Below are 15,486 nucleotides of genomic sequence, written 5' to 3' on the forward strand. Positions count from 1 at the left end.
TTACTCATAGCGCACTCACGTATAGCTCTCTTGATCGTCCGAAAGCACGGCGATAAGAGAAAACTGGAAATTGTTAACGGACGAAAAGGGGAGCTGGATAAAGTTAAAATTATCTGCATAGCAAAGAAAAGAAAAAGAGCCAACTGTAGCAATCATTCTGACTCGGGGCCTCATTTAATGCAACAGCAGCAGACGACCTTATGGATATTTTTTATATACACTTCAGGATGAGGTGAAGGCCGATGCCATCAAGCTCGTTATTATCAGTTTGATTCTTCGTTCATTAACGGTCCTTAAGATTCGTTTCCTGTAAGCAAACCATCGGACCTTAAAACATGCCTTGTTCTACCGTGTTAATGTTGTCTCTTTCAATGTGTTGCCCATCATTATGCCACCATTACTCGAGATGTATTTTATTATAGTCTATCGCAGGTTGATTATTCCTTGTTACAATTAAAACGGATTTCGTAGCTCAGAGTAGCTACATGTTGGTCTACGTTTGAACGGAGAGTGAAACATGGTCATCAGATATGCCTTAATATTTCTCCGCGTTTACTACGAGCTGAAAGTGAGCACTACCACCTGGCAGGTTGGTTGGCTTTGCAAGGACTATACAGTGAACCTAGAAACTAGTTCCCTATAGCTATAACAAACCAGGTAGTGGAATCCACCGCCATCTTCACAAGAACAACTGCTTTGCAATGCAACGCACTGTCGCCCTTCTTCGTTACAGTGTTTCATCCTGGGCTCTATGACTTACATCTACAGACGCCTCCACTCTCCAAGTCTCAGCAACGCGAAACCCAGTCCAAATGACTATGTGTGATAGCTGCACAAGAGCGCAGCGGTTAGCCGAAGCACACTTTCCGCGCTACTGCCCGTCCTTCGTAAATGAAAGGCTTTTACTCCGAACCACTCTAAACCCTTTAGGTGGAAACGCTTTTCATCGGAAAAGATCTTGAAACCATGGTCTCGCATATCACAGCTGCGCAAAAGGTCGGCAGAATCGCTGCTGCGATTCGTGAAGTATGTCCACCTCCGAACCACACGTTGCCGACGGATCATGACCTCACATAGCAGTGGTGGTTGCGGGAAAAAGTGAAGCTCAGGTTGTAGAAGTGATCTGACGGTGAGGACGTCGCCGGCTGCGCTGAAAGGATGGAAAAACCCAGGACAGACACAGCAAGCCGAGCTCCAAACTTTTAACTGCAGTTGTAGTAAAATTTCTCGCCACAGTTTCCGTACTCCGCTGCAATTGTACTTCAATAATAATAATAATAATAATAATAATAATAATAATAATAATAATAATAATAATAATAATAATAATAATAATAATAATAATAATAATAATATGTCGACTGCAGGACGGAGGCCTCTACCAGTGGTCTTAGCTGATTCCCACTTGCGCCTGCAATTTTCCTAATTTCGTCACCCCACCTAATTTTCCGCTGTCCTCCACTGCGCTTCTTTTTCCTTCGTTATTCCGTTGTAATCTACTGTAAGTTTACTTCCCATGATCGGAATCCCCAGTGAGTAATATGCCTATAGATAAAGTACTACTGGACAGGTTCAAAATTCTCACTGCCAATCACGCATTCTCGTTCTCTTGCCACACAATATAACTTTACCTTTGTTTTCTTCTGCATACTAATTTCCTACCTTACACTTACACTTTCTTGGCTAAGTTCCTCAATAATTTGTTTCAAGACATCACCAGCGTTACCGAACAAGGCAATGCAATCTGCAAACCGCAGGTTGCTGATATATTAGCCGTTGATCCTTACTTCTAATGCTTCCAACTCTAAGCAAGCTGTGAATACCATTGGAGAGGTTATATTTTTCTGCTTTTTCTTGGGGAGAAATAAGGTAGCGTTGAAGTCTTTGAACCTAAATATTTGGTCAAATGTTGACGAATGCTTCCTGCATTTTTAAATTAGGAAAGCGTGTACAGTTTCCTAAATGATAGTCAACTGGTAAAAATGCATGCTGTTCAAAGCTCAGATGTGCTTCATACGAGGTACAGCCTCACAACGACTTAGCTAATTAGATATTTTGAACAACGTTACGTAAATCGCGTGTAGGTAAGCCATACACGAGATGCAGCTCTAGTGCGTTTCATGTTGACAAGCAGTTTGCGCTGACATGAGACGACAAGAACTTTATTTGACTCCTGAGGAACTAAGATCTAGAGGATATCTAAGCAGCTGGCGCTAAAAAAAAAAAAATAACACGGCCCGATATCTCTTTCTTCACTATTCTATACATCGATCGTATAGGCTCATGCGGGAACATGAGAGGCTCCTATAAGATTTCTCGTGCCTCAACACGAGATTATTAGACATGAGCCTCATATGGAGCCATATGGGTCCCGTCATTCATGTGCGCGCTTTATTATTTTTTTTGCGCCTTTCTTAAGCCCATATATGTTTCTTGATGATTGTATGCTGAATAGCTAGATAAAACTGGCACACTCTAAAGCTGAGGTTTATTTGCGCTGCTTTTCCAGATTATTGGCGTTTTCCGAGAAGCAACTCGCTTTCCATTTCCGATGTTTTCATTTTAACTTTCACTTTCCTAGGGACTATTTGCACTTCAAAGAATTAGCGATTTCTGCACAGCAGAGGATCAAGAGGAACACACAAATGATTCCATCATTCACTTTGCATCAAAGACAGGTAATGTACCGCTATAGTGTAGCAGCAAAAATGGTACTGTCGTGTTATTGGTTCTGTGTAAGTCACCCCCTTAAAAAATTCGCGACAGGGCAGTCTTCGCAGCAACACAGGGGATTTAGTTACTGATCCTTTGAGAAAGAACGAAAATATTTAGGCTTAGAAGGAATCATTCAAGAAAGCCGACTCCACTTTGCGTGCCGATGAAAAAGTACCTCAGGAAAGCAGATAGGAAGTTAGTACAAGCGCCATATTTAATTAGCCCCTTGGAGTCGCGTGAACACAAAAATAAAACCACAGGGAGAATGCGCGAATAACGTACTCTTCTTCATGCTGAGCGAAAATTAGCAAGTGTCATAAACGCCGCAATAATTTACCGCGATAAACCTCGCAGCCGGTTGCAAACGTTTTGGCTCTGTCAGATGATAAATTAGCTCGTGTAGGTTTTTCTTATTGGCGAGACCAATAATTTCCGCAATATTTTGGTGCTTCTTGATAACTACTACGATTCTCGTTAGTAACTCTCACCACCTAATTCATGTTGCAGTCTATGATCAAAAACTTGAAATGTTAGTTTTCATATTTGGATAATGTGACCATTTGAAAATAAAATACCCTTGCGAAGTTCCTTATGAATTAGTGCAACCATTCAAATATTCCACGCCACAAAGTTCATGGGCATTATACATTACATATGTTGGAAGGTATGCGCAGTACTCACTGTAAACCTTTTCTGCAGGTCTTAAATAAGCGAGCAGTGATAGCCAAGCTCTTCACGAGTACATGCGGCGTTTGATTGAAGGGTCACTCCCTGATTACTATTGCTGAGGTATTGAATAAAGCTTTAGTATTGAATGTATTCTATCACATTCTCGTTTAGGTTAGTACGGATGCCATTTTCTGAAATAGCATCGACTGACCCTATCCAGGTGCCGTGAGGATGGAGAAGTGCACTTGTGCATGGAATGAGCTCGACGATGTGAAAACAGAAGCTGATCTTAATGACATCAACCTAAGCGTTGAGCCCGGCTCATTGGTCGGCATCGTGGGTTTCGTTGGCAGCGGCAAATCGTCGCTCCTAGCAGCGATACTGGGAGACATGCACCGCATCAGCGGCAAAGTTACGTACACGGTGAGTATACGATCTTGATGAAATCGGCCTTAAATGGGCTCGACCTTGCTTGGTGTGACAGCAGGATTTGTAGCCTAAAAGACGGTGAGAATGGTTCTTCCTTAACACTCCCAAATGAGCCGGGTTGGAAAAGTGGGTGGTTGGGCGACTTGCTACATGCTCGTAAATAAAAACAAAAAAAACAAAGGTAAATAATGTGAACAGAAAAGGCGACAGATCAGTGCTCGCAACTACATCTTTATTGTGGAAGGCACACACACACGCACGCACGCACACACGCACACATAACCTGGGCATTTAGTCATTTAGTAATCGTAATCACACGCGGGATTCTAAGTGTCTGCTGATCACAACATGCTGACGTGCATTTACGTTGTTTAGATTTTTCCAGTCACAGTTTTAATGCGATTAGGATTCTTGGGGAACTTCACACTTTGCAGTGTGTTTGCGTGTATATGCATGTATACAGACATAGGCTAGATACGGTGTGAACATCCCTGGCCTGTTTCATGAAGCTATTCAGTGAAGCATATCCTTTGAAGATTCTCCAGGGCAGGACGGAATCGAGCCTGCATCACACGTGTTCCTCAAGCACAGCAGCCCGACGTTTTAGCGCTGTCCGACGAATGCGCGCGGGCAGCGGAATAGCAATTTTCAGTGTTTTCGTGCACTGGAACGCCGAACATTTCGGAGGCCATGTGTGAACTTCGCGGTGCCATTGCTAGGCGGCGCAGCGCGTCCAGAGGAAAGCGCGAGACAGGAGTCCGGCTGTAGTAGCCGCCTCACACATGACGCGTTTCAGCGTTGGCCAATACGGTGTGTTGCTACATTCATACTAATCCTATTAATGTCGGCATCCGTCGCGAGATGGGTTCTACATGAATTTTCTCAACAGTTAGCCGCTGTTGCGAAGTAATCGCTCGGTGCAAGGTGTGCCTACATGTATTCGAAATTTCCAAAGTGTTGTCGCCGATTCTATAGCGACACAGAATTGTCTAATCGGATTGGGCATGCCAAGTGAACAGGGGTGTACCTTTTCGAACGTACGCCAGCATTGGCGATTGTGTTGAAATGTACAGCGAGTCGTGTTCGCTTTGTTTATACATTTTTAATATTTTTGCTGCATATGTCTTGGGAAGTCCCGTGAACAAAGAACGGACATGAATACCCGGTTCACTAGACCTGCTCTTGCACAATTCGATGACCGATGGTGCTCACCGCTGTGATTATGCTTTGCGTGTGCTTGTTTTAATGCGTTCGTATTCTTTGTATACTTTACTATCTATCTATCTATCTATCTATCTATCTATCTATCTATCTATCTATCTATCTATCTATCTATCTATCTATCTATCTATCTATCTATCTATCTATCTATCTATCTATCTATCTATCTATCTATCTATCTATCTATCTATCTATCTATCTATCTATCTATCTATCTATCTATCTATCTATCTATCTATCTATCTATCTATCTATCTATCTATCTATCTATCTATCTATCTGTCTGTCTGTCTGTCTGTCTGTCTGTCTGTCTGTCTGTCTGTCTGTCTGTCTGTCTGTCTGTCTGTCTGTCTGTCTGTCTGTCTGTCTGTCTGTCTGTCTGTCTGTCTGTCTGTCTGTCTGTCTGTCTGTCTGTCTGTCTGTCTATCTATCTATCTATCTATCTATCTATCTATCTATCTATCTATCTATCTATCTATCTATCTATCTATCTATCTATCTATCTATCTATCTATCTATCTATCTATCTATCTATCTATCTATCTATCTATCTATCTATCTATCTGGGTCAGTAGTTACGTAGTGGACGAATAGAAAGGGCATCGGGCTGCTGTGCTGAGGCACCTGGATTCTAAACCAACCATCGTACTATCATGGATCACTGAGTATGTGTCAGGTGTACATACGTGCTGCTCTTGAACGAGCCCCTTTAGGGCGCAAGCCGTTTCTCTTAGGCTTCTGCAGACTAGTACGTATCCGTGTCTGTCCGTTCTCCACGAGGCTTACCCGGACGTGTATCACGACGACGCCTGCCCCTGCTGCGGGCAGACCTCTACTCTAGCGCACATGCTGTGGGAGTGCGGGTCGACATACCCTAAGTTCATCAAGGAGGAGTGGGACTCGCTTCTGCGTAGCGCCGCTCTGGAACAGCAAATCCTGGCTGTCCGGCGTGCCCGCGACCGGGCCGGTGGGCTAGACCTGCCGGTCCCGACGTGGGACTAGCCGGGTGCGCGACGAGTTCGCGTCCTCGCCGGACCTACAATAAATGTTTCTTCACTCACTCACTCACTCATGATCACATGGGTCACTGTAGGTGCGGTACTGGGCAGGCACCGCTGTTCGATGAAACACTTTCGCACTTGCCAGTTTGGAATACTGGGTATGTGCCCCTCGGTTTGTGTTAGTCTCTAGTGAACACCAGTAGGTGTTTGCCACTCGTCATTAAATGTCTTTGCAGCCAACTCGGATAACTAGGTATGTGCCACTGGTAACGGGCCACTCTGCAATCACAAAAAATAATCCTTAAATTTATCCGATACTTAGCCGGATCCAACTCATCTCTCGAGGGCTCCTCAAGGACAGCAATCCGATGTATTATCAGGTTGCGCAACAAATGCACTAGGTATTTGCCACCTTTAAATGAACGCCGTTCCCGTAAACGCTTTAGCGAGCCGCGCTATGCATGCACCAGGTGTGTCCCGCTCTTCAATGAGCCTCTCGCTAACTTGGGTTTCCGGCAAGCCAGAGAACAATTCTCATCTTTCGCAGGCACCGGCGCGCCACGCTTCTAGTCTCGGAGGCTGCGCGCGGACTTAGCATCAGTGTTACTAGATGGCGCAGCGCGTTTTGAAAGAAGCGCAATGGAGAAGCCCGGTTGCTACATGACGCGTGTTTGAGGCGCCATGCATTTCGGAGGCCACGCGCAGGCTTCGTGGTGGCGGCGCTAGATGGCGCCGAGTGTTCTTAGGGAAGCTGAAAGAGGAATCCCGCTGCAGTACACGCCTCATACATATCTCGTTTTGACGGTGGCAATACACTGTGTCGCTATATTGATTCAATGCGAACACATTACCCTCGGCAGTAAAATTGAGATGGGTTCTGCAGCAATTTTTTTTCTCGGCCCGAGTTCACGCAGTAAAGAGCTCGATTCTGCATTCAGTTTTGAGGTTCTGGCAGTGTCTGCTTCACCACCACTGCAGCATGACAGCATTAAATTTCTAGGTGGTGGCGGTTGGGGGGAGGGGGAGGGGTTAACAGATGCACCGCACACGGATTCTGGGCGACTTCGGTGAATTTGAGAGGCCTGAAGCAATTCACGAGCCATCGCGCACCGACTTTTTCCGAGTATTTTATTCTCGTCTAAGAGCACCCAGCACAGTGCAACAGGAGAGCACTCATTTGGTCGTCTTACCGGCGTTTGTTCTTTTTCGAGCTTTTTTTTTTACTATTCATGAGCCTCGTTAGTCGATCTGACTTACAGTACGTTTGTAAATCTCAAAAAAAAAAACGCTGTTTCTCAGTACAACATACAGGATTCGTGATCGCTCAGACATATACTTGATCTTTTTTTCTTGCATTTACCTTTCTCAAGTACGCACTTTTATTTGTTCCGTCGCGTCCCTGAGTTTGACTAAACGCATGTCAAAGGGGATACATCACAGGAAAACCAGGATTCTTAAAACGTCAAAAACATTGAGGATAGCAATGGTAAAAAAAAAGCAATAACGAATGTTCCTTAAAACATTTTCACCAACTAAAAATGGCCTACCGTTCCCCTAATACGGTGCCGGTTACTACGTGTCTCGTGATCAGGAAGTGTCGTACATTCACACATATATACCTCAGTCAACTTATTTACGCATGCTTTGTCTGAGTCAATTCTAGCAAAACGACTTCACAACAAGGTGATGGTGTGAAGAAAAACATTTGTCGAATTGGCCATTGCACTACCACATAACGTACAGTAGTAATTAAAAAGACGACAGTGGTACAAAAACAGCACTTGCCCAGTGAACTACTTGAGTAAACCCGCATCCAGCCGTCCATATCCGGTTAAGGTACGCTATAACAATAAAAAAGTAACAAGGCATTGTGATTGGTCAATGGCCTGAATATCTGAACATATTCGTTAGCTAAGGGAAAACATGTGACTTGTGTAGTATGTAACCAGGGCTGCTCATATGTAATACTAGAAATGATGCTCGGAGAAATGTCCCAATAATGAGAGTGGCAGCTTTGATTGTTGAGTATATCGTTTCTTAAATCATAAACATAACGAAGGCTGTTGTGGTTGGATTGTGAAGGGACACTTGTAAAGTCTTGCAACTTTGGTCGATTGAATTTCCTGTTGCAGTAAAAATTTCGTTGACTATAATAGCCTGAGATCCTTGTAGCGGGATAAGTAATTCAGCCTGAATTTTTTATGAAAGGTAGTTGTGTTCTGGATGAAAACCCCAGTTTTATTTTGCTTTCTCGACAATGGGAGTGAATTGTCAGAATTAGAAATGCCTTTGCCTGAATAATGCTGGTCACTTCATGCTAGCGATAAAGATATGAGAACACTTATCTGCTACAATAAGCTACTTGAAACTAAACTATTCGGAAATTAAGTGAAAACACAAAACTATGCATATTTTTTTCAGGGAACCGTAGCCTTCGCACCCCAGTTGCCGTACGTACACAACATGACAGTTAGAGACAACATCCTCTACGGGAAGGCGATGGACGGTGTTTTCTACGAGGAAGTGATTCGAAGCTGCCAACTAATGAATGACATGAACAAGTTGCAAGCGGGAGACATGACCGAAGTCGGCGAGAAGGTACGTACGTCTGGGGCTTCAGGTTACGCAATCACTACAAATACGGGGACCCCACGCAGACTACATAACCAGTGGGACCTTCCAGAGCCTGCGTGATAAATATTGTTGGTACTGTGGTGCTAAGCCAACAACAACAACAACAACAATGACGACGACGACGACGACGACGATGACAATGACAACAACGACAACAACAACAACAACAACAATGTATACCGTTGTTTTCCTTTCATATCTTTTTTTCTAACTGAATCTCACCTCTCTCTCTCTCTCTCTCTCTACACACATAAGAAACTAGAGCTCAAAAGGAAATGAACTGAGACATTTACCGAAAAAAAAAGAAGTTTTCTTTCATCGACGCTGACGCAGGGCACGAACCTCAGTGGAGGACAGAAACAGCGGATTTCTCTGGCCCGCGCCGTTTACAGCAACAGTGACATCTACTTGCTTGACGACCCTCTCAGCGCTCTCGATCCTGTTGTGGCCAGTCGGGTGTTCAGAGACGTCATCGGAAACCATGGCATGCTCAGAAATAAGGTGACGTATTTTGTTAATCAGTGATATAGAGAGAAAAAAAGTAACGGCAGAGATGTTAACCAGGGTGCGCTATATTTGCTACCCCACAGTAGGGAAAGGCTAAGCGAGAAAAAAATCAGTAAAGGAGTAATGTATATGTTTCCTTGCGTCTAGTAGTGCAGAATGTTGGATAAGTCTGCGCTTGTTCCAACACAATCTGTCGGGTGATCATGAAAAAGTAAAGGTACTGTAGAAGCCTTTCTGTTTCCTTGTGTTCCTTATCGCATCTACCTTGCTGTTCGCGTTGCTTGCTGGTTACTCTGCGAAGATGAGCAAAGCGCCGCGTGATTATTATGTCAACATCAAAAGCGCTATTCTCAAGGGCTTCCTACACACTACCGGGAACGTCGCTATGATTTTCAAGCTAATAAAATCCGCTCAGAGCTTAATCATTCGGTTCCTTCCCTTTCGCTGACACGCCCCCGCCGCCGGCCTTCTCCTTGAAGTTTCCCCAGAATAACACGTGAACTACACTGGCCCAGTAAAGCTCGACCAAGTGAGGAGCACTGTCTTCATAGCTTGAATACACGTTTTCGGTTTCGTGTTCTCTGGCTCGGAGGGCCATCTCGAATGCATCTTCCTTTAGCATTGGAACAGTCGAAAGCCCAACTTGTCATATTTGTGGCTGAGAGAAGGCAGTTTATTTTAACGCGATAGCGTTAAGGAGCTCGTGTCGCAGAAAAGCCGGTGTCGTCGGCGTCGGCGTCGGCGGCGTTGGCCGTGAGCGATAAATTCGAGCAGGCCCTTCATGAATAAAAAACAACTTGCCAGATGGGCTGGGCGGGAATCGAACCAGGGTCTCCGGAGTGCGACACGGAGGCGCTACCACTGAGCCACGAGTTCCATGCGTCAAAGCGGTACAAACGCGCCTCTAGTGAATGCGGTGTTGCCTTAGAAACGAGCTCTTCTAAGGCTCAGGCGTGCGTCGCTTGCTCAGGCGCACATTTCGTTGCCGCGCCGAACGCTGCGTTGCTCGACGCTCACCGCGTCCGATGCGGGGCGCGTAGTCGCTGCGCCGAAGCCCATTGTCTCACATCCCTTGGCGGGTCGGCGGGAACGCTGTCGCGTTCCACTCTTGAAGGCGAAGCTTAAGCGTCCTCCAGTTTTTCTGACTGTCAGCCGTGGCTGGAAAGAACGAGGGAAAAGTATGGATGGCTTTGCATAACTTGTTCCCGGGCTAGTCGGTTCATATTAGAAGCAAATGCAGTAGCGTTAACACTACAGACTGCACGAACGCTACCTAGCGTTCATCCTGTAAGCATTTCCTGTATCCTTCGTGTTGGCATTAATGTTATTGCTTTAAGGATACTTCTGCTGACTGACATCTGTAGGGACGCCTGCAAAATGGTCTTAGCGCTTCGTAACGACGTTCTTACTTCTCGCATTGAAGGCTATGACACTTGTTGCAGCCTCCATCGCGTTTATGTGCATACTTTCTTTGATTATTTCGTTCTTCGTTCTTCATATCTTGCAGCAATTTAACCTTTTCATCCAGTACACGACATCCGGCTCGATTTTAGTGTGGCTGAGCTATATGTATATCCCTCTCATGAACATCTCTCTTTAATTGAAGACTCATTCCCCGTACCCTACAAGGCACCTTAGAGGTTAGGTCGCTTGCTCACTTTTTTTGTGTAATGGTTGTTTTAGTGAACAGTTGCAAAAATTTTTAAAGATTGCCTGTGGCAGATAGCGCAATTCTAATCGATGAGCTGGTCTACTCGAAAAGCCGGACATTAATTGCAAAAAAAAAATTGTGCAATCGATAATTAGGAAACATTCTCTAATTGAGTTTTAAACTAATTACCTTATGGCACGTATTACAATTTACAAATCCTAGCCGGAGTGTTCGCAAGGTGGACCTATTTGGAACGAATTCCCAGGATGACACCAGTTTCGGGATAATAATTTCCGGATTTTGCGGAGAAATGCATTTGTGTACCAGTTACTTTGCTATAAATGAATAAAACCACATTTTGTTGAGAACGTAAGTCGAATGACAGTGCATTTCTAGCCCAAGTTTGATGGCGCGTAGCTCTTAAATGGTGTCATCAGCGTAATTCTCTTCAAGCGGATATGTCTTGCAGTCTAACCCGCTAGCATTTGTAAATTGCTATATGTGCCATAAGTTAATAAGTTAAAAACATCATTAGTGAAAAATTTTTCACTAGTCGATTACGCATTTCAATTTTTGGGGTATGTGCGCCTCTTCCGGTAGACCAGCTCATGGACTAGAATTGTGCCACCTGCCACAGGATAGAAAAACCGAATGTCAGAATATCACTAAGTGCAACAACTAAACCTCTTTTGGAAGTAACAGTTCGCGTTTCTGGTTGCATAAAATGATATACAAAGGATATATGGAGTCTAATTACTTCAGTAAAGAAAATTCTTAACATGAAAGGTAGCAGTTCAATGCTGAAACAGAAAGGCCAACAGAAAACCAATGGAAATTATCTAAACAATGTTATGGTACCGCGCACGAGCAAATTATTGAAACCAGTGCTTGGTCGCATCAGCTACTGTGTGTGCGCGTTTATTCTAGTTAGACTGCATTGTTCATTTTTCTTAGCGCTGTACGTGCCACAAAGGCTTTAGTGTGGCATTTTAATGTTCCTTATTTGGATATTGCTTCCGTTTAACAGTCTCAAGCCATGTTTGTTCTCATCCTGTTCAGCGATCCCTTGGTCAACATTAAAGCATTTTTTCCAGACACGGATCATGGTCTGCAATCAAGGACATTACCTTCGGCACATGGACAAGCTTGTCTTGGTTGACGGGAGGCGTATCAAAGTATACGACAAGCTTGAAGATCTTGTGACAGACCCGGACTCGCCGAAGAACTTTGGAGAAGCTCTTGAACGACGCACGTCTCAAACTTCTATTCAAACCGGGTGAGATGAACAGCCAGTCGGTCCATTGTTTATAATTATTTTAACTTGGTTCAGTACCATGTTTCACGCTGTAAAACATAAACTGTTGTTACTATAGACTTTGCTGTCGTCAATGTATGGATCGCAAACTACATTTATTTATTTATTTTTATTTATTTCAACATGCTGACATACTCGCAGAGTTGTTACGAAAACGTGAGAAGTGTGAAAACATAAGTTCATGACGCTGAACATGCAGTATGAAGTCAAAATGTACACTGCGTAGACCGCACGCTCTGGTTGGGCTATGAAACGGCTCACCTCATCACCAGGCTTCTTGTCTTACGCAGCCGCCCCCCCCCCCCCCCCAAAAAAAAAAATGGTGTTGTTCCACCGCGTTACTGTTACCGCTAATATTATGAAACATACTTTTACGGCGCAATCTTAGACGGGACAGAGCGAAATAATCAGGATCGGAGATAGTCCTAAACCATGTTTCATAATACTCGCAAAGACCTAAGTGTCTTGAATGCTGCCATGAGTTTTGTCTGTAGGCTGGCTGCCACAATGTAAATACCTTCGCCTTGTTCTTTTCAGCACAGGCTGCGAGGATATGGAAGAAAATGATACAGTGGGACGAATAACCCAAGAAGAGGGGGGCAAATCGACAAAAGTGAGTACGGCCGAAGCTATTAAAGCAACTAGGTTTCTTTGGCTCTCCGGCCAGTTTCTTGTTTGCATGGCTGCCGGGTACGACGGCGTGACAGGGCGGAGACGACGGAAGCATGACGACCGGAATGACGTGCGGCGTGACGTCGATGGCAGGACAATGGCTGCGCATCCTGCAGCGCTTGTTTGCTCCGCGAAGGCCACATACCCCTCCAACGATTCTCTTTAGATTCATGCGAATTCCACGCGCTGTGGGAATTCAGTGAAGCTTTGGTGAGCCGTCAAGACGAAACGGCGCACCTCGACAAGAGACGCGCCGCGGCCTTCGGCGACAACGCACCCCGAAACTCGGTTAGATAGCCCTCGGCCCAGAGCCCGTGACTTTTTCCTCAGGCCACGCACCCGCCCAGCCGACCACGAATATCCTTGAACGGCAGCGTAAAAACATCCATTCACCCTAATACTCGTGACCATACATTTTCATACTCTGGTGCTAGTGTCTACGGGAGCAGAAGGCAGGGCGCTTCAAACAGCACGGGAATGATGTGTAGTACATGAATTGCCTAAACTTTGTCCCTCTGGCTTTACGTGGCTTCACGACTTTAAAAAGTGATCGATTTCAAGAAAGTACTGCGTTATGAAAGACTAAATAAGCATTATTAAAATTGTCCGACGGCAAGGTTCGAGCACAGAACTTCTATAGCACAGGAGCCCGATGTTGAAATCATTACGCCACCTACGCATGTACAAGCGGAGCCACTGCAATTAGCACAGATTATGCATACTTGCAGAGCCTTAATACTCGCTGCATTAGGAAAAGTATAATTGTCTTTGAAATACGGGCCAATTTAGGCCCACATAAAGGGTAATAAAACCACAAGAACGCCTGCGGAGGTGAGACAAATCCATGTACTGCCCATCATCCCCACGGTGGCTGAACGATTGCACCGCCAGAGATCCCTGCAGTAATTGCAGGAAACTCTATGCTTGTAACATTGTCACGTTCTATGGCATTGTTGTGTCATCGTCAGCCTTTCTGTAGGGACGCTGATGGAGCTAAGGACAACTTAAAGCTTTCCTTTCCTCTTCGTTTCAGACAGATTGGCAGCTTCTGTGCAGCCTCTTGCGCTTAACCCAGTGGCCTGGACCCATCGCGGTGCTCGTGTTCGCAGCAGGAGCGTGCGCTTTCGCTTTCGAGCAGATCTGGATCAAGGAGTGGACGGACACAGCGGCACACGCGGACCCCGCGTCAGGAGCGGAAGATCAGCCCTGGGTTCAAGTCCTCGTGTCCATGTGCATCGCAGACGGTAAGCTGCAGTCCGTTAGCCAGCTACAGGGATGCCGCGTTCTAGGTAATTGCAGATGTATATAAAGGTTAATATATTTTAACGTAGATTGAAGACGAGTCTTACAAAATAGACGTTTCTCTTTAATGGCGAGCCAGAAGAAGAGCATGCAGCTCGCGCGATTCGTCGTCTTTCATGGCGCCGACCTTCGCGCGCCGCCCCGCGGTGCGGGAGCCCCACATCATTGTGTCAATATAGATAGTTTTAACGTGACGTCACAGAGGCAATATCTCACCGTTGTAGTACCCGAGCATGGCGGCCGCGATGACGTCGAGCGCCATATTATCGCGCGTACGTCGTTTCTATTTTTGAAAAGGATCGTTTTTCGCCACATTATTACTGTTATCCTGCTGTCACGTTTTTTGTTTTACACATCTTCTCGACTTGCTAGTACCCCAAGATGGTAGCCACGAGACGTCAATGCAATCAGTCTATACTAGTTAGAGAACATCCTCTTCACACTCAAGCGTGCAGTAGATGGGAATGCTATCGGCTCTCTCTCTAGACATCGTACAGAATCTCATAATCATGAAGCACTTCATGCTGTGAAATTTTGTTGCTGAAAGTGCGTGCCCCGGCAAATGGCCGATTTTTCATCAGTTTAAAGCTGCTTCGGAGACACTGTCACACTGTTATTTGCGATGGATGGTTTGCATTGAGGTCGTATTGGCCGCCATATTGGCCGCCATATTGGCCACCATATTGGCCACCATATTGGCCACCATCGTGGAGCATTAGCACGTTCAGAATCGGCGTAAACAAGAAATGTGGTGAAACAGGCGCGTCTTCCACCGTGCAACAGATCGACAACTGTGGTAATCTGGTGGAAAACGGTCACCGTCCAATGGCAAATCAATCTACACGCGTGGTAATGTGACGCGCTCTCGTCACCATGGCCCCCGCATTTGGGACATTGTATGCATCTCTTCTCAGTGAATCTGCAACATCGACAGTGCACTAGATAGGCTCTTACAACCGGCTATGCTTTGATGGCGCCTCGAAGTGCAAAGGAAAGGACAAGCCAAAGCATCTACTCTTGTGAACTTTCGAACACTATCACATTGACTATCCACAATGTGACCTACTGCGAGAGGTTCTCTGTTGTATGTAGACGTCCTTTCTTTATGCGGAAAGTACGTCGACCTTAATCATGTATCAGAAAACAGATTTTATAACCGTGAAAGGTCTACGGCACTCTCGCGTGGGCAATTTCGTGACTCTTTGTGAACATTAGTGTTTGTGTGGATGTGTTTTACGTTAACATAATTTAAGCATATATTTTTGTAGTACTTATTGCACCTTTGAGAATGAGCGAAGCAAAGCCCTGTGTGAATATTGAATATATGTTATGTCTGAACGCTTTGTATGGCGATGTATTTTATATTTTTC

The 15,486-nt window shown here is 45.0% G+C and overlaps 1 protein-coding gene across 1 annotated transcript in view; it reads left to right on the forward strand.

Moving 5' to 3' along the window:
* LOC135914461 (ATP-binding cassette sub-family C member 2-like) overlaps nt 1-15,486 on the forward strand; it is a 52,597-nt gene that overhangs the window by 19,158 nt on the left and 17,953 nt on the right. Inside the window, exons 8-14 of the mRNA XM_065447325.2 lie at nt 2,582-2,678; nt 3,605-3,807; nt 8,457-8,633; nt 9,003-9,170; nt 11,922-12,103; nt 12,680-12,755; nt 13,848-14,058. Coding sequence (XP_065303397.2) covers nt 2,582-2,678; nt 3,605-3,807; nt 8,457-8,633; nt 9,003-9,170; nt 11,922-12,103; nt 12,680-12,755; nt 13,848-14,058 — 1,114 coding nt within the window. The remainder of the gene's footprint in view (nt 1-2,581; nt 2,679-3,604; nt 3,808-8,456; nt 8,634-9,002; nt 9,171-11,921; nt 12,104-12,679; nt 12,756-13,847; nt 14,059-15,486) is intronic.

Source organism: Dermacentor albipictus, chromosome 6 (assembly GCF_038994185.2).
Source record: "Dermacentor albipictus isolate Rhodes 1998 colony chromosome 6, USDA_Dalb.pri_finalv2, whole genome shotgun sequence".
Lineage (NCBI taxonomy): Eukaryota > Metazoa > Arthropoda > Arachnida > Ixodida > Ixodidae > Dermacentor > Dermacentor albipictus.